Here is a 27958-nt window from a genome sequence, read left to right on the forward strand (position 1 = left end):
GTGGGAGGGTGAGAAAATTCACCAGAGCCAGAGCAGGGAGCAGAACAGGCAGAAGGACCGAAGTACACTGCTGAGGGGAGCAGCGGGTGGCAGGAGAGGTCTGCGCGCCATGTGGGACCCGCGCCTGGTGGCCGGGGATCGAACCAGTGCTGCAGAGGCTGCGGGCAGCTTCGCAACCCAGCGCTCAACCGCTGCGCCACCAGGGAGGCCCGATTAATGTATTTTTAAAATAGACTATAAGGTGGATGAGTTTAAAGAAAATAAGAATTTATGAAAAATTAAACAGATATTTGAGATTTAAAAAGTTTAACAGCCAATTATATGAAGTGAAAGTTGGGTTTAATGAAATAGAAGATGTGATCGGATTGTAGCATATAGAACAAAAAGGGATGCAAGTTAGAAGAGAAAAGGGTAAAAGATAGATATCTAAAAAGTATATATATTTGGTATCAAAAAATGTAAATGGGCAGAAACAATATGTGGGGGTGTTATAAAACTAAATGAAGACATTAAGCCATAGGTCAAGATTTTGACAAACAGTCCAATATTTATCAAGAAAAACAGACTTAAGAGCAGTATAATAAAAACTATTAAAGACAAAAGACAAAATAATATATACTGAAAGCTCCCAGAAAATAAGATATTGCCTGCAAAGTAGTATTTATCAGCTATACAGTTAAGTCTCCAAAGAAAGCATGAGAGTGAAAAGACATTGGAACAACTTCTTTGAACTAATGAGAGAAAACAGCTGGTCAATTGGGATTTATACCAAACAAGGACATTCTTTGAAAATGAATGTCAAATAAATATATTTCCAGTCTCACAAAAACTGAATTTATTGCCAGCAGACTAATATTAAAAAATAATAAATGGATTTATTTAAGCAAATAAAAATGAGGTAAATATAGAAATGTGGAAAGGACTGAAGAGCACTGGAGAAAGTAAATATTTGGCAATTTAAAATCATATCAAAAGGGGCCCTAAGATGGCAGATTAGAAGCAGCCAGGCGTCATCTCTTCCTTTACAGATATCGCGAACCAGCATCAAAGATGGAGCAATATCACTTAGAAGAGAACAGAAGACTTGACAAGTCAATGAGACACACCAGAAAGGGTAGGAAAGCCTGAACAATGGACCTACCTGGAATGATACAGAGGCACTTGGAAAGGTAGCCCTCCCCGCCCTCCCCACCCTCCGCTTGGGTTCCCATGGCTTCCTCTCGGCTCCTAGTCCAATGAATATGGGCAAATGCTGAATATCATAAAGAACACCAACTACTTGTTGAATGTGGAGCTCACACATCTGGTAATTCTGGAGGCTATTTTGTAGTCCCAAGAAGCACCGACTGCCTCCCGCATCTTGGATTGGAATGCATTTGTGCATACATCTGAGTAGGTGTGAACTTATTCCCCTAAATCTCATATAGTGCTATAAGCCAATATAATAATGCCTCAATAAAATAACACTTAAAACAAAATCCAACTTCCTGCTCTTTCCAGGAGACACACCCGAGTTCCAAATGTAAACATAAGCTCAAAGTAAAAGTTTGGAAAATAATTCTACAAATGCTATCCTAAATAGACAGGGACACCATGCTTACATAATATAAATGAAGTTACAGCTAAAAGTGTTAATAAAGACAGTCATGGACATTATATAATGATTAAACAATAAATCAAGAATGCATAGCACCCATCAATATATATGCAACAGACAAAGGTATATCAAAATATGTAAAGCAATGATTAACAAACAGAATCAGACATTGACAGCAAAACAATAGTAGAAAGAGTCTTCAAAACTCTATTTACTTTAATGGACAGAACTACCAGATGAAAATCAACAGTTTTAAATGAGGAATTAACCCAGATGGGACCACATCAAAGTAAAAAACCTCTGCACAATAAAGGAAACGAACATGAAAACAAAAAGACACTACTGAATGGGAGAAAAATCTTTGTACTTCATACATCAAACAAAGGGCTAATATCCAAAATCTACAGAGAACTCAGAACTCAACAACAGCAACAAAATACCCAACTGAAAAATAGGCAGAAGACTTGAGAGACACTGGGCCTCCCCTGGTGGCGCAGGCGGTTGAGCGCCGCGCTGTGAAGCTGTCCACAGCCTCTGCAGCACCAGTTCGATCCCAGCCAACCAGCGAGAGGTCCCGCATAGCGAGGCAGACCTCTCTGCAGTGCCGGTTGGATCCCCCACCCATATGGCACGCAGAACTCTCTTGCCGTGCCTGCTGCTCCCCTCAGCAGTATATTTCATCAACCTGCCTGTTCTGTTTCCCGCTCTGGCTCTGGTGAATTCTCTCACTCTCCCACGTGTCTGATTGTACCCAGTGCTTGTATAAATAAATAAATCTTTAAAAAAAACAAAAAAACAAAAAGAACAGAAAGAATAAGTGTTGGAGGGTCTCCTTGGTGGCCTAGGGGTTAAGTCTCAGTGCTATCACCATTAAGGCCAGAGTTTGATCCCCGGCCACGGAGATAACCCACATACGGTGCAGCAGACCTCTCCTGTCTCGCCCACTACTCCCTTAACAGCGTATTTCAGTCAATCCACCTCTTTTGCTCCTGACACTGTTCCTGGTGAATCTTCTCACCCCTCTCACTTCTGGCCTACACCCATTTCTTCTACACAAAAATAAATAAAGGAAGGAAGGAAAAAAGAAAGAAAATGCAAATCCTGGGACTACAAGACCAGTTGCTCCTGGGGCCAATTAATCTGCATTTTAAAAAAATAAGTGTTGGAGAGGGAGTCATAAAATAGTGCTGGGTCTCTGGAAAACACTATGGAAATTTCTCAAATCATTAAAACTAGATGTAACAATTCAAAGAGATATATGCATTCTTGTTTATTGCAGCATTTATAATAGTCAAGTCATGGAAACAATCTAAGTGTCCAAATATAGATGAGTGGAATTCAGGAGATGTGAGATACACACACACACACACACACACACACACACACACACATACACAGAGACACTAGAATAGTACTCAGCTGTAAAATGAAAATAAGGTGAAATCTTATCATTTGCAACAACATAGAGAGAGCTGGTGTGGTGAAATAAGTCAGGAGATAGAAATATATCAGGTGATTTTACTCATACGAGGAATATTAAAAAAAAAAAAGCCAAGGAACAGATAAATACAAACCTTTGAAATCTGACTGCATAACTGAGGCTATCATAAGAGGAGGCGTGGTAAGAGCAAAGGGGGGAGAAGGCCCAATGGACTATGGTGGAAGGCTAGTGGGACTTCAGTGGTGAGTGTGTTGTAAGAACATACATTTGTAGAGTTGTGAATTATACCCCTAAAACATATAAGTGTTGAAAACCATATTACTTCAATAAACATAATAAAATAATAATAGAAGTAGAATAAATGAAATCATATTAACTTTTGAAGTCAAGAAAGCAGTAAATGGTGGTAAAGCATTCTTGTGTTTATGAAATTGTGTAGATTGTAACCAATTAGGAATATACGTGCAATCTCTGGAGTAGTGTGTGTGTGTGTGTGTATTATATACACACATTGCATATATGCAGTATATGGTAAACAATGGTATGTTAATTTCAAAAAAAGAATGTTAAATACCATTACACAAAGATTAAAAGTAGTAGGATGAAAGAAGACACAATATACAAGTATAAGAAAAAATTACCCTGGCCTCCTTGGTGGTGCAAGAGGTTAAGACGCAACCTATGAAGCTCTCCACAGCCACTGCAGCACGAGTTTGATCCCCGGCCAGGGAGATACCCACATGGTGCGGCAGACCTCTCCTGCCTCGCCCACTGCTCCCCTCTGCAGTGTATTTCAGTGGCTCTGCCTGTTCTGTTCCCCACTCTGTCTCTGGTGAATCCCCTCACTACCCCCCACCCCTGCATCTCTGGTCTGTACCCTAGTTCTTATATGCATAAATAAATAAATATTTTTAAAAAGAAAGAAAAAATTACCCACTATAGTTAAAACTATACTACTATCAGGCAAAGTTTATAGTAAAGCAAGAAGTACTAGAGGTAAAGAGACATTTCTTAATATTAAAAGAGAAAATCCACCAGGAAGTTACAGAAATTTTAAATTATATACTGACAGTCCTCCTTTTACATAGTTCCCATATGCACAAATATCAATTAAGAGAATTTAGTTAAAATCCAAGTCCCAACAACATGATTCAAATTTCATTTATCCCAGTATAGTAATTTTAACTACAAAGGTATACATTTTACTAATAGTTCTTCCATCCCCAAATCACCACACAAATGACAAATGCAAGCCATCATTAGTGACCAATTACATCACTTCTTTCATAGTTTGTCATTGATTGGTCCCTCTGTATGTTATTTAGTTCACAAAGAGTAAGGAAAGTATACAGTTATGTAGCTTCCTAATCTCCCAGTGACAAACCCATAAGATATTTCATAAAAATGGATAATCAAAATGTGGAATTAGCTGGCAGCCAAGAAAAAAGAAGTGATAATGCAGAAGGTGATATGTGCATGAAATGTAAATGGGGTTATAGAAGAAACTGCTGACTAAGGGGCTGTTGATGCTTCTGTTATTTGAGAGACTTTAGAATTGCAGGTCAGAGGAATTAGTGAAGTTATGAACACAATTACAAAACTGGAAATGACGCAAATGTTCATGAGTATGGGTAAATAAATTGTAGTATATCCATCAGTGCTGTGAAGTTTTCCCCATAAAATTCAAAAACAGGCAAAACTAATTCATACTGATAGAAGCAAAAATAGTAGCCACCTCTGTGGTATAATAACTGAGGAGGGGAATGGGAAGATTTGGGGTGATATTTATGGGCTGTCTTAATCTATGGGGTGAAGAAAGAGGATGTTCACTGGTAAATATTCAGTGATCTACATATTTTTGATATTTTGCATTTTTTGTGTGTATGTTACACTTTGGAGAAGTCCAACATTCAAAAAAAGAGGTGAAAATAAATTTGAACTATAAAAACTTTGAGATAACAAAATAAAATTTCCTGAGAAGCCATTCCAATGCAGTCTTTCACATACACACATGCACATACACACACACACACACTTTATCTACAGTCTCAACAAAGAAAACCATTTGGGCCACTTACTTTGAGCCAAACCTCAGATTTGCTCTCCAAACTTCCTTCTGGCGGCTTGCTTCCTTCATCCTGAGGTCTATGTCCACTGGTGACACAGGGGAACCAGCCAGTGAGGGGATCATGCTCCAGTAAATCTGGATGGTATGGTGTGCAAATCTGAAAAGAAAATTTAAGGATGAGAGATAACTAAAGACAGTGAAATCTCCAACGTAAAACCAAAGGTTTCCTCTCTTTTTGAGCGTCCCATGTTTGCATTGCTGGCAGAAAACTTTTCTCCATACACAAATGTCTCAAAGCTCTGAGATATCACTTGCCAGGGCAGCAAAACACACATGGAAACTTTCATCCCACAGTCGACCCAGGGATCTTGCATAAAGAAGAGTCCTGGCAGATTTCAGGCAACTGTTCATAGGATTAGCCAGGAAGTCTGTGCAGGATGAAGATTAGAGCCATAACAGGCAGGATCTACCAAGCCCAGGAATGAGCTACTTAGTCAGGGAACCAGGGGCCATGGAATAGCAACTCCAGGAAATGTCTCGCACTTCACTTAGGGAAGACAGACAGACTAAAAGCCACTTCAGAGAGATGTCACTGACTTAAAATCTCCCAACTTTCTTAGCTTCCTGTCAATGGGTATCAGAACTCTGGGGGATGATGCCAGAATTAGACCACAGGAGTGTGGCAGCAATGGCTAGTTGCCTACCCATCTCCATTTCCCTGACTTGGTTAACAATACACTCTTATTTTGTTTGGTGGGACAGTGTATCTAGGTATAAATGCTCATCTTCTCAAGGTCCCTTACAACTAAAGTGATGCATGACCTAGATCTGTTCATGAGATGTTGATGTAAGTCTTTAGTATTCAACTTTCAGAAAGGCAGCCATTTTCCCAATAAAAAAGGAATGACACAGCTAGCGTGCACTTATTTTCCTTTGGTCTTCCCTTTTATTCCTGCTTAAAGTGCTGACATCACGCCTGCAGGGGCAGCACTCATTTATTAACAGAGGAAGAAAACTGCAGGCCAGGAGGGGAAAGAGCTGGAATCTAGGACACCTGGTCCTTGACAAGTTCCTTGAACTGTATCACCCACCTTGGGTGGTTCCTGAATCTCCTGGGGATGGCTCCTCAAGCTAAAGTCCGATGATTTCATCCTGACCTAAAATATCTAGAGAACTAAATCTCACTTCTGTTGAAAGGGCTTTGTTGCCTATTGTTATGATGGATGGAAGAACTTATCTGGCAATGGAAACATCTGGAATAGTACCCAAGAGCTAAAGTCTTTAATCTTCTTTTCAGTATTCAACTATAATTCATAGAAGTCAGGCCTCTGAGTCCTCAGAGGATCTTTTATTTATATAGGTGGATATTCAGGAAAAATTGTATTCCTGAGTATTTTTTTAGTACTAAGTTTAGAATTTCTTCAATAATAAGAATTTTTCAAATCAAATCACACTTTTATATTTAATATAGTTAAAATCAGTTCAAATCTGATTTGGTCCTTATAGTAAACCATAGAGCTAAATGCAAAAGATACTACTGTACATATTTTACATATGAGAAAACTGAGAGTGAGAAAGGTTAAATAACTTGTCAAAACTCACTTATTAATATTAATAATAATATTAAGGGATAATAATAATATTGAGGGATATAGTAGTATAATCCAAACCTTCTGACTTTACTTCTTCTTTTTCCTCCTTTAAAATAAATTTCCTAAATACAGAGCCTAAATGCAACTTCTGATATTTTTATAAGGTTTATTTTAATTTGCTTTTTTATGCCATGGAGTCAGCTATTGCATAGCCAAAATTAGATAAAAATTAGTGAAGGGCAGTGGACTAAGGGTAGGTGATTTAAATGCTGGCTTAGAAATTTTTCATTTAACATCTTATTCTGAGTTCAGTGAAGACTAAGCTTGATGTCCAAATCAGGACATCAAGTTCCCATCAAGCAAAATACAAGTTCTCATCAAGCACTTGGCGGAGTGACTTCACAATGTTTCTCATGATTCTATTCTTCTCACCATGGAATGAGGTTCTCCAGTCACCAAGGAAACAGGACACTTCTTGTCTTCATGAGAAGAGTAAGCTTGGGTAGCCCACTGGTCCAGGTATCCTTTAGGAGTATAGAGCCCACAGTCTATGATGTTGGTTTCCTTCTCAAAAGGCTCACATATCCCATCTCCCTTATATATGTAGCACAAGCTTGGCTCCCCTGCCAAGAAATATTGTATGATATTAGAAAAAGTGTTTTTATATATGCCATGTAAAAGCAATTACACTTATTGTCCAGTACACCACAGAGAATCCTATAATTGCCGGCTAGACTAATGCCTGCCCCATATATGCAGACAAAACACACACATACACACACACACACCTCTAAAGAAGAGGGGTTCCTTTTGATGGGAAAAATAGTAACATCCATCTATATAATAAAGGTACAGAAAGGGGTGATACTAGGGGAGAACCAATGTGGAGAAAAAAGGCATCTGACTGCAGAGAAACTTTCAGGAAGATCTGAACAAGATATTTAGGGGATGCTAGGGATATAAGGAAGTAAAAGAAGAAAGGAAGGTAAAAGAAAAAAGGAAATTTAAATAAGTGATATGATGTGCTGTATATTTGGATACCCTTCAGAGTCTCTGAAATACAACAGTATTTGAGGAATTTTTTTTTTCAATTACTTTTGCTGTCAAATTTTTTTTCCCTCAAGTGTACAACTCCTCTAATCTGGACAACATGGCTTCAGGTTTATAAGGGTTACATACATACTATTTCTTTTAGTCTTAGGACTGTGTGACATTTGTGGTTTTTGTTGGTTTCATAGATAGGAAACCTAAGTTCCAGTGTTTTTAAGTGATGTGCCAAAGATCCCTGTACATACATAAATATACACGTTTGTATGTATTTTATACACACATGTATGTACATATGAATATGCTTTTAAAATATAATATGAGGGCCTCCCCTGGTGGTGCAGTGGTTGAGTGCTGGGCTGCGAGGCTGCCCGTAGCCTCTGCAGCGCCGGTTCGATCCCCGGCCACCAGCAAGGGTCCCACATGGGGTGCAGACTTCTGCCGCCTGCGGCTCTGCTCAGCAGTGTGTTTCATCTGTCTGTCTGTTCTGTTCCCCGCTCTGGCTCTGGTGAATTCTCTCACCCTCCCGCGCTTCTGACTGTGCCCAGTGCTTGTATAAATAAATAAATAAATCTTAAAAAAAAAAACTGCTAAACTCTTAAAAAAAAAGGAGTAAAAATATATTATAATATGTATATTGTTTATAACATGCATAAATGCTTGTTTTGTTTTTCTGTTTATTACCCAGGGACTATTTCTTCCCATTTCTTTTCTCTTGTGACTTTAAAATTGTTTACTTCAGTTTTTCCAATCCATCTAAAACTAACAGACCTCTCAAAACACATTTCACAATGGTTTCTTCAAACATAATCTTTTGAGAGATAATGGAATAGAGCTTTATATTTAGTGAATTGTGAACTTATTACCCATTGAAATAGATGTCTAAATCTTTGCAATACAACTTAACAGGATAAAGTAAAAATAATTTAGACATATTCTTATTGGAGTTAGTGACTAAGGAAAGATGAGCCAAATATAAAAGGATGAAATGTGACAGAAACAAAGCAAGATCTCATCTTAAGTTAAATGAGATTTGTGCTCCAATAGAGAAAGCTGTGTGTGGAGAATATGTGTGTATGTGTGTGTGTTTGGGGGGAGTGGGTGTACTATATGAGCCCACTATGTGCTACCAATAAGACATGATGCAAACGGAGCTGGTATTAACAAATACTTGTATATGAAAGAGAGGAGGTAATCAGCTCAGTGTTTTCTACGCAGCCAGACCACATCTGGAGTATTGAATTTCTTGCTGGGCATTGACCACACAAAGCATGCCAAGTTAGGGCAAATAGGAAAGGGTCTGGAAACCTAATCACATGAGGGGATGTTTGGACTGAAAAGGAGAATAATGGGGAGGAATTTCAAGTATCTGAATGGTAGTCAAATAAAACAGGAAAAGAATGTATCTTCTCTAGTTTCATAGCAAGGAAAAAGCACTTGATTAAGCAGTAGGAGATCTTAATTCCAGTACTGGCTTTGCAGAGACATTGTTTTATGTCCATGAATGAGTCACTAAAATGCTCTGAGCCTCAGTTTCCAAACCAGAAGAGGGGAGAGGATTTCATAACAGACAAAGCCATTTTTATACACAATGGTCTTAAGGTCCATCTCCCAGGAAATGGAGAAGAGATTTCTATAAGAGAAAGAAGCTGGACTCTTAATTCACTGCTAGATTGTACACAAGACGGATCAGGGTCTTTATTATTCTTGGCACACATGGTGGGCACTGAGTATGTTTTATTACTTGCATGGATGGACAACTAAGATTTTACAATTTTATGATCTTACTCTACAGAGCAGGGCATTTGTGTCGTCTGTACAGTATTTCACATCTTAATAAATTCCATGTAATTATAATCATATATCACTTTATCTTATAATTTAAAGAAACCAAAATGCTTTAAAATGCAGTGCTGCTTATAATTCACTGTCTAACGGTTTCACAGATATTGTCTAACCTCCTATAATAAGTATGAAGAGACTAACATGAGGCAGAGAGCAGAAACCACTTTCTCTTTACTAGAAGTGTTGAAGTCAAGATTAGAATCATTACATTATAGTGCCTCATGTTTAACATCAAAGTGCTGGCCAAATAACACAATCACACAGATTATATATAAAAATTACGGTAAGGAAACTTTTTAAGTCAAGAGAGTATAAAGCTTTCTTGGTGACTGTGTTTAATAGATAACATAATGATGTCAACATTTCTGGATAAGAAAAAGCAAGTTATTTCTCTCTGCCTCACTTTAGTCTCTTCATACTTATTATGGGGTTTAGACAACAGCTCTGAAACCATTAGATAGTGAATTCTAAACAGCACTACATTTTAAAGCATTTTAGTTTCTTTAAATTCCAAGATAAAGTATATGGGTTAAATCAGACAACACATGTGAAACCATTTAGACAGTGCCTGGAACATAAAAGACATGTCAAATATCATTGTTATTACTATTGCTACTATTATTGTTGTAGTTATTATCATCTCTAAGCCATATGTTACAGGTTCTCAAGAGATCACAAAAATATGACAGGGAAACACCTCCAAAAATAGGACATAAACCTAGGAAGGTGCTTCTAAACTCACCTACACAATTGAAGCCTTCCTCTAGTTTACATGTCCTTGAGCAACCATCTCCACTTAAAAGGTCTCCATCATCACACTCTTCCCCCAGGTTGCTAGAGGGAAAAGTATACACATTTAATACATAGTTAGATACATACAGATACATATTTATCTCCATATATAAAATGAATTTTTGTTCATTTACCATAATTTAAAGTCCTTAAAACTCCTTGTCATATATTTTTTAAAGTCCATATTGGATAAAAGTTGGAGCAAATCAAATGCTATTGCAGAAAAAAAATCAAATATTTAAAGAAGATACAGTTCAAGAAATGATTGTTGATTGGGTATGGAATTGCTCAAAGTGAAGTTGTCCATGGGTCAGAAATATCTAAGAGATTGGAGGGTCCTGATCCTGACAAAGTTTCTGGTAAACGGTATTCAGCTAGCAAAAGCCACATAATGAATGGAATCTTAGCAATACTTAGCTGACTTGGTTAGCAAGAAACCTGCCTATCTAAATGTGGTTTTGTTTTCAATTCATTTCAATGATACTTCTCTATGTCTCTTTGGCTTAGTTTTATCTAGATGCAGTTGTTGTTCAAACTAGGATTCTGTGGAATTTGAAATCTCCTGTTTGTATACCAAAAGATTCAGCAGCCAGACTGTGCCTACTCTCTCCAGCAGTCTCAGGTCTTTGCCCCTACTCCTTACTACCACCTGGTGGCAGCTAACACATATTGCAGGGGAGAGATCAATACTAAGAAAAGAAAAATGTCATTCTTATTTCAAAACTTAGATGTTCATACAACTGATGACTAAAATTGGACTGATGTGGTGGAATTAATTTAGAGTGAGGGGTACATGCAACATGTCATGGGAATAAGATAAATAAAAGGATCAAAGTTCCTTTGAAAGAACCCAGATTTGACTGCTGTAAAACCGATTGAGAATTACCAATTTTTTTTATCTCCTTGACTTTTCACCATTTCCCAAATGGGCACATATTTTAAGTCAGTAAGTAAAAGTAAAGGGTTTTGGAATGCTAAAGAGTTTTCCAAAGCAGAACATCATGAATAGCTCTAAACACTGTCTAAAATACCTTCTTCCAAGGATGGAATAAAGATGAAATAATTGCATATGAGAATGCTTTAAAAGGAATAAAAAGTATATTATAAATTAAATTACTGGTACTGACAGTTTAAAGGGCAAGTTGTGAATGGACGACAGATAAGTAAAATGTGAAGAAATTAAGGAAATTTCACATTCATTTTCATTTTGAAGATGACCTAAACAATTTGAGTGTACTGTATTTATCAAGTTCTTCTGCCCAATAGAAACACAATGGGAATTATATACATAATTTTCAACTTTCCAGGGGTCATATTAAAAAGTAAAATGGGGCCTCCCCGGTGGCGCAGCAGTTGAGCGCTGGGTTGCGAAGCTGCCTGCAGCCTCTGCAGTGCTGGTTTGATCCCCGGCTGCTCCCCGGCCACCAGAGGAGGGTCCCACATGGCGCGCAGACCTCTCCTGCCACCCGCTGCTCCCCTCAGCAGTGTGCTTCGGTCCTTCTGCCTGTTCTGCTCCCCGCTCTGGCTCTGGTGAATTCTCTCACCCTTCTGCGCTTCTGACTGTACCCAGTGCTTTTATAAATAAAATAAAATAAAATAAAATAAAATAAAATAAAATAAATCTTTAAAAAAATAAATAAATAAAGTTGTTTTCCATTGAAGCTTTCATAAAAAAAAAAGTAAAATGAAGCAGGTGAAGTTAATTTTAATAATATATTCCATCTAATGTGGTGCATCTCAAATTGACTTGAAATGAGGCCAGCAGAGAAGGCAAAACAACAGCAACAATAGCCAGATCTGATCTGTGTATACGCGTGGCATCCCCTGGGATTTTGGCTGAGATGGAGGAAGGGAAGCAGCAAACCTGAGACTAAATGAGGCAGAAGGTAGACGTAAAGTAGCCTGGTTGGGGTATTAAGGAGGCCTAGATCGCCTCAATATGTATGAGGTCTGGGAACATATGGTGAATATATACTTAGAGGAAAAGGAATAGGCCTATATGATAGTTCAGGATCTTAGAGATTAAGAAGATAAACAATGTTTAGTGATTGCTAAACAACGGGATAGGAGACCAAGAAAGGCTTCTTCCTATCAGGTTTTTAAGATACAATATATTTTCACTTGTTCTGGGAAATTAAAAACAGTCCATCTTATTGGGAGGCAGAATCTAAGACAAATCATGGTGCTTAGCCTTTCAGCCTCCTACTCCCAGCTGTTTTACATAAGTAACATATTAAGTTGAGCCAGTGATAGACTGATACAGGGTAACCAACTGGGACATGGGAATCTGTAGTGCTGAATTGGGGAAAGTTACAGTCAAACCAGAATGAAGTGGCCCCTTAAGTTGCTATCACTGAAAGACAACTGGAAAGGAGCATGGCATCTTAAGAAATAAAAGAAATGATTCTATCTTGACCTTAGTGAATGCTTCCTTTTTATAATACTATAATCAGGTCTTCCATGGATCATATCAGCAATCTGGAGCTTAGAGAACTACTAACTTCTCTCAGGTCACCCAGATAGATAGAAATACAGTGCCAGGGACCAGCCTCCGGCAAAACGTCGTGTCAGGGGTTCCTGAAAGGATGAGACGGCGTCGGCGAAAACGAAAGAACTGAAACTTAAGGGCTGAGGGGGAGGGAAATGAGGAGACACTGACACTTGGTGAGGTGTTAGTATCTTCTGCCGAGAGACTCAGCAGGTCTTTATTTATTCATTATTAGTAATAATAATAAGGAAATACATTATCATGTGTAAAGCAAAAACAATTAGTATATTATGTTTCCCATAGACTACTGGCCCCTACAGGTCTCAGCTAGACGGCAGCTTTCAAGGTTAACAGATAATAAACCAAACTTAACATTAAAGCTACTTATTTTTTCATTTAGACAATTATTTAAAACAGTGAATAACCGCCAGTGCATCCCTATCAGCTAAAGCCTAAGCATCAAAGGACTATTCTATTCACATGACCTTCAGCCGGAGACCAGCTGCAGTTCAGCTATCAGAACTTTTTCTACCTAGAAATTCCTTAACTCAAATAGCTTCATATTAAAAACTTTCCCAAGAAATTTCAAGAGAAAACAAAATAGAAGGACCTGCTATGATTATTGTATTGTAATGCTTGTCAGGCATGCTCAATAAGTTGTCTTCCATTGTCAAGTAGGCCAAATTGTTTAATAATTAGTTTCTAATTTTCCATGCCGTTTATTTGCAATATACTGATGCATATAATATAGTGCCTAATGTACTTTTTTGGGAAATTTTTTCTTATTTATGACCAAGAACAAAAAGTGAAGGAATGTTAGATCTTCAACCTCACGGTGTGAGGCACAAGGAATCTTCAGCCCCACGGTGTGAGGCCCTTTGGCCTTCGCTGCTTGCCAGTGTCTTATCTGGCTGGGGCATCAAGGCCTCCTGCAGCAATACAGAACACACCACTGATCCAAAAGAGATCCTCACTTCCTCTTTCAGCCTCATTTGACATGAAACATTCTCCTCCATGAGCCCCTGTCCTGAACCATTGTGAGACCAGGTTGGTATTGGAAACCTTTCAAGGACTCCCATAGCATCCATATTCTGGGGTGAGATCTAAATAAAAGTGAGTCCCACCTTAACTATGTAGGGATGTGAGTGACATCTCAAGATCACGATCCAGTCATGCATTTCCTTTAATACTACAATCAGGTGGTGCAGCAGGTTGAGAGCAGCGCTGTGAAGCTGTCCACAGTCTCTGCAGTGTGGGTTCAATTCCTGGCCTGCCAGGGAGATACCCACATGGTGTGGCAGACCTCTCCTGTCTCACCTGCTACTCCCCTCAGCAGTGCTTTGGGTCCATCTGCCTGTTCTGCTTCCCATTCTGTCTATGGCAAATTCTCTCACCATCCCGCGCCTCTGATCTGTACCCCAGTTCTTGTATAAATAAAGACTTATTTATTTATACAAGAACTGGGGTACAGTCAGAAGCGCAGAAGGGTAGAGAATTCACCAGAGCGGAGAGCAGAACAGGAAGACTGATGAAATACGCTGCTGAGGGGAGCAGCGGGTGGCAGGAGAGGACTGCGCGCCATGTGGGACCCTCGCCCGGTGGCTGGGGAGCGAACCGGCGCTGCAGAGGCTGCGGGCAGCTTCGCAACCCAGCGGTCAAACTCTGCGCCACTGGGGAGGCCCTAAATAAAAATAAATCTTCAAAAAAAATACTAGAATCACACAGTGCATTGCCTCCTACAGGAAACCTCCCTGTCCCCCAAACTAGCCAAACTCAAACTCCAGGTGTGCCTCCTGGTCAGAGCAGGGCAGGGTGCCTTGCTCCCACAAACCTATGTGCACAATACCCACCTTGTCACCTTCCCATCGCCACAGTAAGGAGCTCCGTGGATGTGAGTCAGAGGAGGCGAAGCTTCTCCTAGTTCTGTTCCAGCTTCCGCTTGAACTTGGTACTGATACATCTGCCCAGGCGTGACCTCCCTGTGGAAACCAATGGGCTGTGACCACTACATCCAGAAAGTGAGATACATCCTGGGCCCTTTGCAGATGGGTTGCAAGAGTTTAAAAGAAATATAATGGGGAACATAAATGTGATACATGCCACATATGTGAAACAAAGATCAGGACACATAGTTTTCCAGAGCTGCAGAATGTTTAGACGACTTATTTTTGTATTCCCAGTATGTTTCACTTAGTGAAGGTGCAATAAGTTTTACTGAATTAACACTGAATTAATTGACATCCCTTCACACTCTAGGAAGATGCATTTCAATTTAAACCATGCTTTAAAGAAAAGTCTAACTATTGAAAAGCTAGTCTTCTGTATCTTCAAAGTAATCAAAAACACTAAGGGGAAAAATAACACTAAGGAAAAGCTTTAGCATTTGGGCTCAGCAAAACATTTGCTGGGTCTATAGGTCACAGCTTTCTTGACTCTCAAGAGAATTCTTATCTTGAGAAGACTGAATCCATAGAGGGAAGAGGAATTCTCTCAGGGAAGGAGGTAAAATTACCTTCCATCATCATTTTTGGGATGTATTGCCACAATGAGAAATACATTACATTACCATTAATATGCAAACCTGCCCAAATGCAATATACCAGGAATGCAGTTTTTTATCAATTGACACCAGAGGTGGAAGGAGTTTATCAGACTCTCTGTTGACCTTAAATGCAATGACCAGGTGAAGAGCTCTTAGAAGGGAAAAGGACAGAAGAAGGGGCTGCTAATTCCAAAGACATACTAGTTTTTTCCAGTGCCTGCCCCAATTGGAAAACTACAGCCTAAGTCAAGCTGGGCTGGGAATGCCAGCAGTCAATTGCATAGGTTTGCTGGGAATCCCATGCATGACCACCACATATCTGCCAAGGCCTCTAGTAACAGACAATCAGCTTCACACAACGCCACCACCCTCTGTTGATGGCACAATCAGCAAGCAGGAAATGTCAAGAGGGTTCAAAAAAACCTTTAAAAACACCTGTACTGGGTTTCAGTCATATCAGTAAGAAAGTCACCTAAATATCAAAGACCTAAATTTCCAGATTAGCTTTTTTCAGGGGAGCTCATCTCATAGGAATACCAGAACTTTCAAAAGCGAAGCCCATTATAACCTCATCAATTTTGATGGCTTGCCTTTACAAGGTGGTCTCCTTCACACTTCTCAAGCAGCCACAAGTAAAAGTCTTATACTGTTCTGTGTCTGGGAGTGGGAGAGGGAGAAAGTGTCAGCTTGTGTGTTCACATCTTAGAGGAAAAGCTCAGCAGCAGAGAGTCCTATCTTCCATGATGTGAGTTCACAGTGGGCAGTGAGTGGGTTACTAAGGAAAGGGGACTGAAATGAGATTCAGGCAGAAAACTGGATTTTAATCCTGAGTCTGACATTTATGCTCACTGTTCAATCAAATTAGAGTTACACTTCAGTTTTCTTATCTAGAAAATGGAATATTATTGACCTTAAAGTGTGTGTTTGGGTGTGCACATGTGTACAGATAACAAGTTAGATATCAAATGTCATTTTAACTGCTTTCTTAGAGAAGCTCAAAAATGGTATATTTTAAATTTAAATCCATCCTATTATCTGGCCTCTCATTCACATTAGCTTTTTTTTTTAACCCTATTATTTTATTTTATTTCAGTCATAGAGAACAAGTACAAAGCAAAGTTTACATCCAAGAACACATTAGCTTTTTGACCATTTCACTGTCCTCCAGTTCCAATTCAGAGTGCAAATATTAGCAGGGAAAAAAGTAGTTACGCTTAAGGTGAACATTTTCCTCTATGTTTTGTAGCTGGAGGAGCTGCAAAATGTCCATAAATCCTTCCCAGCTCACCCTGCCATTCCTCTTATCAGGAGATGGCCTGCTTTTGCCACTCCAGGTATCTGGAATCAGCCATGAACCTTGCTTTAGCTTGTGAAATGTTAACATGAGTAACACAAGCAAAGGTTTGAAAAGTATGAACATGGTGGGCTTGTCCTGCCTGCTGCTGGAAGCCCCTCCACCACCTTGAGAACAGGCCTGAGCAAAACCTCCTCAAGAACAAGAGATTGTGTGGCACCATCTTTCTCTTCCCAGCCATACAAGTGTGTTAGCTGATTGTCAGATGTGTGCATTAGACGGTTCTGGGTCATCTCTCTCCGGCCAAGCCAGGGGACACCAAGCCATCCAGTCAACTCAGAGAATCATGAGAAAACAGCGCCTGTTGTTTTAAGCCACTATGTTTGTGATGATCCCTGATGCAGCAAAAACTAACCCATGTAGTCACTCCAATAAAACATTTTTGTATCCTGAGTGCTGCCCTCTGAGGAAAATCATGAGGGGAAGAGAATTTGCTCTTGGACATACCAGCTTTCTCCTCTAGAAGCTGAATTCCTGTATCTTATTGTAGCACTGAGCACACAGTACCAGGGACATGGCCGAACTCACTAAAAGTAGAAAGAATGAAGAGAAATAAAGCCCGAGGAGGAGAGTTGGAAGAGAAGGAAAGTACAGAGAGGGAGAAGAAGGAGGAAAAGAGGAAAGTGTGCCACACACACCATGAGCGAGTCGTGAAACTACATGCAGTCTGCAAGACGCCAGTCCTTTCCGCTCAACTGTGGAGGAGCCGACCGGATCCCTCCTGCGTTAGCGCAGCTGTGGCGGATTCTCCCAAAGCTACAGCAAGGAATCGGAAATTAAATCTTGCCACCAGACAGGATATCTGATTCTCATCAACTGACTTGCAGCAATTACTTGTGGTCTGACCGAAAGCCTCAAGTGCTGGCCTCTTTCTTCCACAATCCTAATAGTGGTGTCTTCGGTCAGAACACCTGCACATCTCTTTCTGGGAAATATTTTCCTCCATCTCAGATATGCCACTTTAGAATAAAATTCCCTCTGAGGTTCTGATCATTTATCTAACTGAGGACAGGTCAGGATGTAAAAACGTGGGAATAAAGGAAGCAAAACCTACCCTCAAAGCCCCAGGAAGCCCCACGGTTTAGAAAGCTCTACTGCCCAACTCACACGTCTGTGAACTTCCGGTGAGGATGCGTCACCACCACAGGTAAGCCACTCGTGAAAGGGGGTTCACGGAGGACCTGGTACCTCACAGGCCTGCAGCCCGAGCACAGGGGACTGTGGGGTCGAGAAGTCAGGAGGGCTGCATCAATCTCCATCCGCTCATCAAAGGTGTAGACTTTCACCCCCACGACTTTGTCATCAATGTGTAGTTTGATAGTGAGTGGGGTGTCACAGAAAGTATCGAAGGGTCCCAGATGCACAGACTCTTGGTGTTCCAGCAAGATCTCCGTGTCAAAGAGTGCCTGGGAGGAGTCCACAGAGAGGTAGGTGACCCATAGGGTGAGGCTGTCTGCTTGGACAGGGTGCTGGAAGAGCAGCTCCAGGCTACAGCCTTCCACAGGGCAGGGGACCGTCATGTTCATATGGTAGAGGTGGAGCTCAGGACTCCAGGCCTGCAAGCTTGGCTCGCAGGGCTGATCCACATCTGGGGGGCCTAGGGGGAGAGGCACATAAAGATGCATCAGGAATTGCCATTAACAGTCTGAAAATGTAGAGCCCAGATCAGCAGCTAGAACGAAGAAGAGAACTGAAAGAAAATTCCTACAGAAGCTGGTCAGTTTAACGGGCTAGATCTTCAGTACTACTGAAGACAAAAATGTAACAGTTCAAAAGTATTCTGCTACTGTTCTGTTTCACCTCTACCTGGGCCCCTGTAATGGGAGACACCATGGGGGGCACTGAGAATAGAGTGGCTGAGATCCTAGGTGAAAACCTGAGGCTGATGCAAAGAAAGTAAATCACGTCTATAACCAATCCTTGAGCAGAGAATAATCATTTATTTGTACTTAGCTTATTAATAATTTATGCTAAATTAATGCTTCTGAAGCTGTTGTAGTTCTTAGTAAAGCCAATGTTCATTTTAGACTGTCACTCCACTCTTTTTGTTCAACTAGGCTCTTCACAAAACTTTCACTCCCTCAGACAGTACCTTGACAGTCCTTCCAATCAACTATTAGGTAAACTTTGTTTATTTTTTAATTTTTACATAGAACTGGGGTATAGACCAGAGGTACAGGGTGTTAGCGGATTCACAAGAGACAGAGTAGGGAGTAGAACAGGCAGATCTACTGAAATACACTGCTGAGGGGAGCAGTGGGTGAGACAGGAGAGGTCTGCTGCACCATGTGGGTTAGCTCCCTGACTGGCGATCAAACTCAAGCCACAGTGGTGATGTCAGACTTAACTCCTAGGTCACCAGGGAGGCCCCGTAGGCAAACTTTAAAACCATGCACTGACAATTGCCTTTGAATTCATGTAAATGTGAAGAGGCAGCTTCATTGCATGAAGGAAATTGCAGGCAGAAGATAGAAGCAGGTATTTTTGAGTGGGGAAAATATGGAGATTCAGTAGTCAAGTAAAAATGTAATAGTGAAAAATAAAATAGCACAATCATATTGAGGTGAGCCCTGTGTAAATAATCTCAACAAGGAGGTAATTAACAAGAGGGGACTCAGAGAAAGTGCTGAATTAGAAATGGGCAGAGCCTCTGATCTGTGCTATTCCATTAGCTGCATGACCAAGGCAGATCCTGCAAAGCCTCAATTTCTTGCTTAGTAAAATAAGAACTGTTTACTCCCTGCCTCACTGGTTATGTAGAAGAGCTAGGTGATATTCCATAGAAATTAAGTACCTACATTTGCAAACATAGGCTTATTTACCCCTTTGGAATTTGGAAAATGAAGCTAACCCAGAGGAAAAAAGTTCAAACATGTATGTGTGTATTTGTGTATTACAGCTTATGGTTCATTTTTAAAGAAAGGTTTTTATTGAATTAACATTGCATTATAATATAAGTTTCAAGTGTGCATCATTATAGTCAGCATCAGTATGTACTACATTAATTTCTCCACTGAAAATCCAATTTTATACTTCACCATATAATTAACCCTTGTTTTTACATATATTGTCAGTCCACTTATTAATGCATTCAACAAAAATTGTGCACCACTTTGACACCTAGTACTGAGTACTGACCTATGTATTAGAGCTAGAGCAGGGAATAACAGAGATGAAGGTATTGCCCCCATATACCTTACAAAAGAGCAACAGGTGCAGCATTAAATGGATAAGCAGATATAAGTAAAAGTCTAAGGGATAATGGAACTTTTGAGAAAGAAAACATGAAGGACTGGAGAATGGCAGGGTGTGACTGGGGGCTATTTTAGTTTAGAGAGCCTGGGGTGTTTTCTTTCAGATGATATTTAAGCAGAAAATAAGTCTGGTTCTGCTCTTCAAAGCATTTAGAAAGCAGAACTATAACCAATATGCTCACTACTTGCAACTGATTTTGTTTTAATAGTCAACTATAGCAGTATTTTAAAGTTCAACACTGTTGGTGGGAGTGCAAACTGGTCCAACCACTATGGAGAGCTGTGTGGAGATTTCTGGACCTACTAAACATAGAGCTTCCACAGGATCCAGCAATTCCACTCCTAGGTATTTACCCAAAGAACACAGAAACATCAATTCCAAAGAACACCTGCACCCCTATGTTTATAGCAGCACTGTTTACAATAGCTAAGCTTTGGAAACAGCCCAAATGCCCAAAAATAGATGACTGGATCAAGAAGATGTGGTACATATATACCATGGAATATTACTCAGCATTCAAAAAAGATAAACACATGCAATTTGCAGCAACATGGATGGCGCTGGAAGGGATCATGCTCAGTGAAATAAGCCAAAAAGAAAAAGAAAAATACCGGATGGTCTCACTCATAGCAGGAATCTAGAATACTTAAATAAGGGACCAGGAAAATGAATAACTATAAGAAAGTGAAAATCAAAATCAACAAAAACTATGAACCAGAGACACTTTTTGGGGGGTGAGGGACGGGAGGGGAGGGATTGGGGTCAGAATGGGGGGATTGCAATTGTATGGGGAATATAAAAATAAAATTTATTAATTAAAAAAAAGAGAATAAACTCAAATATAAAAGATCAAAAAAAAGTAGATGATCAAAAGTATCATTAAATATGCTTTGATCATGTCTGTAAATGTATGTGTTTTTCCATACTCTACTGAAAATTCAGTCACTTTCATTGTGTATATTTTAAGTATGATTTGGTTCTTCACCCTTTCAAAGAAAAGGAAAGTCAGTGTTTTTTGGCAGTATCTGCCAATATTTATCCCCAAACACCAGCAGAATTAAGGCCCCTGGAAGTGAACCCAGCAGTAGCACTTACTATGGTCTCATATTATAATAAAACATGAAGTGGAGACTAAATGTTGACTTATTTTGTCTCAAGACACAATACACATATTAGAACCCAGAACTTCCTATTCCTCTCACCTTTACCAAATAACTTCAAATTTTTCCAATAATAAAAATTAAAAAAATAAAGCAGGTTGGGGAGTCAAATGGGCATTAAACCACTAGCATAGGAAACGGCCACAGAAATGGCCTTTTATGAAATGCCAGCCTTTACATGAGTCCAATGTAGTTTAACAGTCACTTTTCATTCTTCCCTGAAAATGCTCATTTGAAAAATGTCCTATATAATCAATCAAAAAAATTGTCTTCCTCCAGATTTCTCCTTGAAGCTCCTGTCATTTGAATAACTGGGAGGCTAAGGGGACATCTAGCAGATACTATAGACTTTAAGATCGGTGTTCTCCTTTTTCCCTGTCAGAATTAAGATGGGAAACTAACTGAAATAGGACTGTTTCCAGTGCATCTTACTGGGTAGTTTTTAGGAACTTACTATAAGAAAAAGATGATGAGTAGGTAAGTACTGGTGAAGGTGATGATGAAAGAAGTCAAGCCATTCATCAAAAGGTGCTAAAATCCATGTCAACAGTATGAACAATTGGGATCCACTCATGCTGTCATTTGTCTTAGGGATAATGATAGACATATGTGACTGAGAAGTTGGGGGGGACAGGAAAGGGACAGCTAAAAATATTCTGGGCTCCAAGAGCCAACTTAGGTCATATCCAAGGTACAACGAGTCCTGGTGATTAATGGACTCATAAAATAATGTAGATGAGAACAGTCAGTGTGGAACACCTAGTCCACCTCACCCCTACCCAGACTGGCTGAGCCTGTGTGTGAGTGTTCCCTACAACATGTTCTCCATCATTCTCCTGACAGAGAGGAATAAGAGATCAGCTTACACTGTCATGTGGCAAGGCTGCTCCCAGGAGTGGTAGGCACATGTAACACACACATCTGAACTAAGTCAGAAGTGACCCCCTGAGTTTGACTAAGTTCTCCATCCCTCTGTCCTCTGCACTGACCTCTGTTTCACTATAGCCCTGGGTCCCTGTGCAAAGCTTAGACATTCAGCACACAAAGAGGCCAGGCAGAGTCTTTCCCAGACTCCTGGAGAGTGAGCAATCTCTCTCTCTCTCTCTCTCTCTCTCTCTCTCTCTCTCTCACACACACACACACACACACACACACACACCCCTTTTCCTCGTCATGCCATTATTCTACCCTTTACCTCCATCCTCATTCTCAGCAGCCACCAAAGTATAAATGAAAAAGCCATAGTCCTTTACCCACAGCCTCCTCTGGAGTCCAGTAACCGGAGGAGTCACACACACGCCGGGAGGAAGCCGTGTGCACATACTGACGGAACATCCCATCTTCAGTGCAGGCACCACACATGCTGCCAGGAGACCTGGGAAGACAAAGTGGGGATGGGGTGTGGGGGGAACCTATCAGATGAACTGGGATAAGGAAATCTGGAAACCCTTGGGGGCGGAGGAGTGGCAATAGGCAAGCAGGCCTAGGGGATAAGTGAGAACACAGCTATTTTTCAATTCATTTCCTTCTTATGTAGACCTCACTTTTGCAAATTCATAGTGACATCAAAATTTCCAGCTTCCGAAGCAGAAGAATTTAACTAAGTCATAAAGGAGGTCTGTGGAGATGAAAGTGGGCAGTTTCCCATCCTGGAACATTCAACATAAAATAGTAACAATCTGAGAGAAACACAAAACCCCTTTCTATGTGAATTCTCTATGGATCCTACAAAGACCCCTTTCTTTCCCCCAACTAAAAAAGACAGCAACCGTCAGAGTCAATGTGATATCTATATATGGTCCTCGGTCTGAGTGTCTTACTTTTAATCACATACATAAAATACAAGTCATATGAAATGCAATGCCCTTTGAATCTCTATCACCTATGGGGACACAGCCGAATTCCTTACTGTGATCCAAGAGTTTTCTCCAGCTGGCTGCAACCTTACCTGCTCCATGAATTTTATATTCCCATCACAATGAACTAATCTCAATTTCCAATCACAAGCTTTATTTCTCCTGCCTAATCACATTTTCCCAGCTTCTCTGGTTAGCAAACTCGTATGCTTGGTTAGCAACCTCCCACTCTTTTGAGTGCCCAGTATTCCCTGGGCACCCACCATATATTCTTGTTCCTGTCTGAGGACACTGCTTTGCAGAGTTAAAAGAATTCCCATTCCTTTTAGTTCTCCTTTGCTTGCGAGTAGTTTCAAATTGAATTCTATAATTTCACTCCCCAACAGTTAGCACATAAGCTGGCCTCAGCATCGCCCCCAGCACTTCTTTTACAGTCACCCCCACCACAATTAGTATTGACTATGAAGAGCTCCTCAAGCACAAAATTTGGGGTAGTGGAATAGTCACAGTCAATGACAGCTAAATCACGAAGGGAAATCACTTGGTAAGGCTCGGCTCAGATATTTAGAATGTTTTTAGAAGCCCAGTTGTTATGGACACAACACAAATCCAGGTCTCTCAATGGTAGGGGGAGAAAAACATTATCTTGTAATATGCTAGAAAAATACAATATCTTGTAATATGCTAGAAAAATAATATGGTTGAATAGGGATGATGGTTATGCTACCGGCTCCCATTCTGCCTCTAAGTGCTTTTCACAAATTGTTTCTAAGCCCTGTAAGAACCCTTTGTTTACAAAGAAGGGCACTCAGACTCTTAGAGATTAAGTAAATTGCTAAGGTCACAATAAGTTCCTTAATTCCCTAGCACAAGTCCCAAACACCATCAAGTGTCCAATACTCCAGCAACGAAAGGTGTAGTTCAACCCCAACCTCTGACTCCAATCAGCACTCAATTTAAGTGTAGACACAATTCCAAACCACATTTCCTTGATGCACTCGGCCCTCCCGGAGCCTCTGCTCAGTGCGTGGTTGGGCTCCTCTCTGACATAAGGACTCCAAATACCTACCCGGGAGGAGTAAACAGAACTCCAAGTGTGACACAAATGGCTGGTGTGTGACGTGAGTCTCCCCAACACATGTGTTGGGAAGCCTCAAAACATCAGCCCACCTAGCTGAGAAAAGGAAGCAAATCTCATCCTTCTCTGCCAACAGACTGGAGCAAGCCAGGTCTGATGTCTACGTTATCATAACGTTTGTACCACAGAGAGAATTGAAAGATTAAATTGTTTACACATTACGTAAATAGACGTAAAACTCCAGCTTGCACATGCCCATGAAGCACTCACAGTTCAGCCTGTCCAGCCGAAGCTGCACAAGGTCACACTTGTGGGAAGAGGGTTCTTACATGTATCGCATAGGTGCGTGTTGACTCACAGGGGAGCCCTAAAGAGTTCAGGTGCTGATGATGGCAGCCAGGGCTACTCTCTAGGGCTGTGGGCTTCAGCGATGGTTTGCATTAGGTGTGCATCAAGTTATCAAGATCCCACCAGGCTGGGACTACTTATTTGAAAAATGATTAAGCTAGTTGTGGGTTCCCCATTCCTTTCTCTACTGTCTTCTCCCCCAGGCTTTTTTAAAGCTGGAGTTTGGAGAACCGAGTTGTAGAAACCCCCAGCTCCTTACCTGGGACTTGACACAGGAGGGCTGTGACAGTACAAGAGGGTTATCTACTTGCTAAATGGGAAAGTTCTAAATTCAAAGAAACCATCTATTCCATGTTCCTTATTTCTGAAATTCAAGGATGGACCCATATTCACCTCTACTTAGTAGCGGAGTTTGGGGCTCTATGCCTCAGATCTCTCACTTATAAAGCAGAGTTGTGTTTACTGCAGGGACCAAATGAGACAAGCCCAGGTAAGAGATCTTGCACAATGTTTCACACATAGAGGGACTGAATAGTCAATAGCTACTTGTGCTTTAGAACAAGGTGGCTGCAGGTTTTGAAAGGCGCAGGTCAACATGGGATCTGATCCTTCTTACTTAAACCATATCCCTCTATCTTCCCACCAGCTGCCAGATGGCATTGTGGTCCTACCTTCTCTCCTTTTAACAAACATTCCCTTGGTATTCATTGATATCAATATGCAAAGAATGAAGCAAAACAAACTTCTGGTATCATTATGCTCTTCAATAAACATGCATTAGATATCTGTTGAGATAGAGCAAGAGATAAAGACACTAAAAATAGTTCTGCCCTCAGGGTTGCCAAATGAGTGGGACAAATAGGGAAATGAGCAGGTGACAATTTCACAAGACAGTAGCCATGTGGCATGAGGAGCAGGACGCAACAGGAAGTAGAGAAGACATTAGAAATGTCCACATATGTAGGGAAGCCCCTGATGCACAACCTGTGGTACTGGGCAGCTTCAGAAGTTCTTGGAGGTAAAAACTTCACCTCCCATCCCCCAAACAGAAGTAGCACAACATGCTCTATGACATGAGAAGGGGGAAAGGTTAACTCCCCGAGCTGGCAAACACCAGCTTAGGTTTGTTGGTTCATCTTCATCACATTTATCACCCTCTTCACAGCTCCTGGAAGCCTGACAGAGGTGACATTCCAAGGAAACACCTGATAGGCTCCTCACCAGCGAGTAGCTAGACAAGCCACTGGCTTGCATGTGAGTCCCGGGGGGGTTTGCCGAGGAGATGACAACTGGGTAGGCTGAAGCAGGCAGCCCTGTGCAGTGGTGCCCACATTTATATCTCCAAATTGGGGTTCCTCTAACTTCACTTTCTTCATCTCGTGCATAAGAAACACCACAGAGAAATAACACCGGCTCGCCATTCTCACCTGTCATACACAACTCCACTAATTGGAGGCAGCCAGTGGAGAGTGAGGGACTTGGGGGTCTGCCTGATGACCATGGGTGGGATGGGGATGGGAGTGGGCTTTTGGCTTTGGCTCCATTGCTGATAGACAAGGTCCAGATAGCAATGCATTCGGGCCACCTGGTTAGGGGTGAAGCTGTCAGTACAGTTATCATCTGCAAAGACAAAAAACACAATAGGGAGGTGAAGGTTTTTACCTGTGAAATCCACCTGAATGGGTATAAATTCTGCATTGATCCCACCCTAAACACCAGCACATAACACAGTATCTCACACTTACTAGGCTCCAGAAATATTTGTTGAATGAGTAAATGCATTCTTTTCCAGAAAAAGCAAGCAAAAAAAAAAAAAAAAAAGGCAGAGAATAAATAGCATTTGCTTATCTCTAAAGCAGCGTCATCCACTTAAAAAAAAATTAATGTCAGTCATTTACATGTCTGTGTAGGTTTGGGTTACACTTTTACTCTTTCACATGTGCACATGCTTCCCTGACCCTCCATCAAACATCCCAATGGTCTGTTCCCGTCATTCCTGTACCCCCTCCACCCTTCCCCTTTCCCATTTCTTTGGTAACCAGTATATTTTTTCACACAGTCTAAGGACTGTTTTTGCTGTACTTTGTCAGTGTATGGTTTTTGTTTATGTATATTCCACAGATAAGTGAATCATCTGCTAACTTTCACTTTCTGACTTATTTCACTTAGCATAATCACCCCAAGGTCCATCCATTTTGCCCAATAAAGTATTATATCATCGTTTTAAATAGCTGACTAGTATTCCATTGAGCATATATTCCACAACTTCTTTATTCAGTCATGTCATTGGGCACTTAGGTTGTTTCTATCACTTGGCGATTGTGGACAGCGCTGCTATGAACATCAGGGCCATTATCTTGATGTTGGGTTGGACCACGGTGGGACTCAGACCATCGGGTACAGGGTTGCTCTGAGCTGATGGCTGCTTATTCAGAAAACCACCAGATGGCAGTATTTCAATACATGGCCTTTTCATCTGTGATCCTTCGAGGGGTTGCAGACACCTGTTTTATGGCCAGTGACTTTGACAAAGGTTAGTGAGTATTCAGAAGAGATGCTCATGGGAGGGAGAGCCAATAGCTCAAAGAAGAAGCAGACCTGGGGTGGGATGGTCCTCACTCACTCTTGGAAATGGCAAAATCTCCTACTTTTCATAGAGCTTCAGAAAAGGATTTATCTTAGTTTCAAGGCTCTTTTCAATGAATAAAAAATCAAATGATCTCTCCTGCTTATTAGATGTTTCCTCTGCCCACTTCTAAGGCACTACCTACACAGCTAAGCCCTCATCACCCCATTGTGTGGTCTCTCTGTGCCACACAAGGGCCACTGAGTCTTTGGTAAGTAAGCAAGAATACTGGCCCTCATGAATCTGATGCTCCTGGATTAGACATCAAAAAGAGACTTGGGTAGGAATGTATTGTTGTCTTAAGGCAGGACAGTTCGCTGCTCTTTTTCCCTTCAAAGGCAGAGCCAGGGTCTTGTGGTTTATCCTATTTTGAATAGTTCTAGAAGAACTTATCACCAGACTAACCCCTGCACCTGAGAGAAAAATTACCTCCATTCTTCCACATGACTACCAGGGGTATAAGTCATCAAATCAAAGCAATCCTTAATTTTAGGAATACATTTTTATCCATTATCAAGAAACTGTGAATGGCATTACTTTTTGTCAAAAATGATGAAGGAATGAGAGGACAAGGAAGAAGAAATCTCTTTCCCTGTCACTATTGAACTCTCTTGCAGAGTCAACATATAAGAATGTGAGTAAAAATAAAAATAACCACATTCTGGAAACCAAAGGGACCTCAAAAGGACTTTGGGTTTTGCCCCATTTTGTAACTGAAATAGAAGTGTGTTTTTCTTATAATCTCTAGTGGTGGAGAATCCAGTTAGTAAGACCCAGTGATATCCCAATATTTCTTTAGGTTCTTCAAGGACATGAGAAAAAAGAATATATTATGATTAAACACACTTCGACTCCCTGACATGAATGAA

The 27958-nt window shown here is 40.6% G+C and overlaps 1 protein-coding gene across 2 annotated transcripts in view; it reads right to left on the reverse strand.

Annotated features, from left to right (window-relative positions):
- Positions 1-27958, reverse strand: part of PAPPA2 (pappalysin 2) — a 461662-nt gene that overhangs the window by 119492 nt on the left and 314212 nt on the right. For both annotated transcript variants that reach the window (XM_054693452.1, XM_037506421.2), the window contains 7 exons: positions 25891-26083; positions 22435-22556; positions 17874-18363; positions 14721-14849; positions 10333-10424; positions 7131-7321; positions 5117-5263 (listed from right to left, as the gene is read on the reverse strand). In XM_054693452.1, coding sequence (XP_054549427.1) covers positions 5117-5263; positions 7131-7321; positions 10333-10424; positions 14721-14849; positions 17874-18363; positions 22435-22556; positions 25891-26083 — 1364 coding nt within the window. The remainder of the gene's footprint in view (positions 1-5116; positions 5264-7130; positions 7322-10332; positions 10425-14720; positions 14850-17873; positions 18364-22434; positions 22557-25890; positions 26084-27958) is intronic.

The sequence above is a fragment of the Talpa occidentalis genome, unplaced genomic scaffold (genome assembly GCF_014898055.3).
Source record: "Talpa occidentalis isolate TD23 unplaced genomic scaffold, MPIMG_talOcc4v2.1 talOcc4.12, whole genome shotgun sequence".
Taxonomy (NCBI): Eukaryota; Metazoa; Chordata; class Mammalia; order Eulipotyphla; family Talpidae; genus Talpa; species Talpa occidentalis.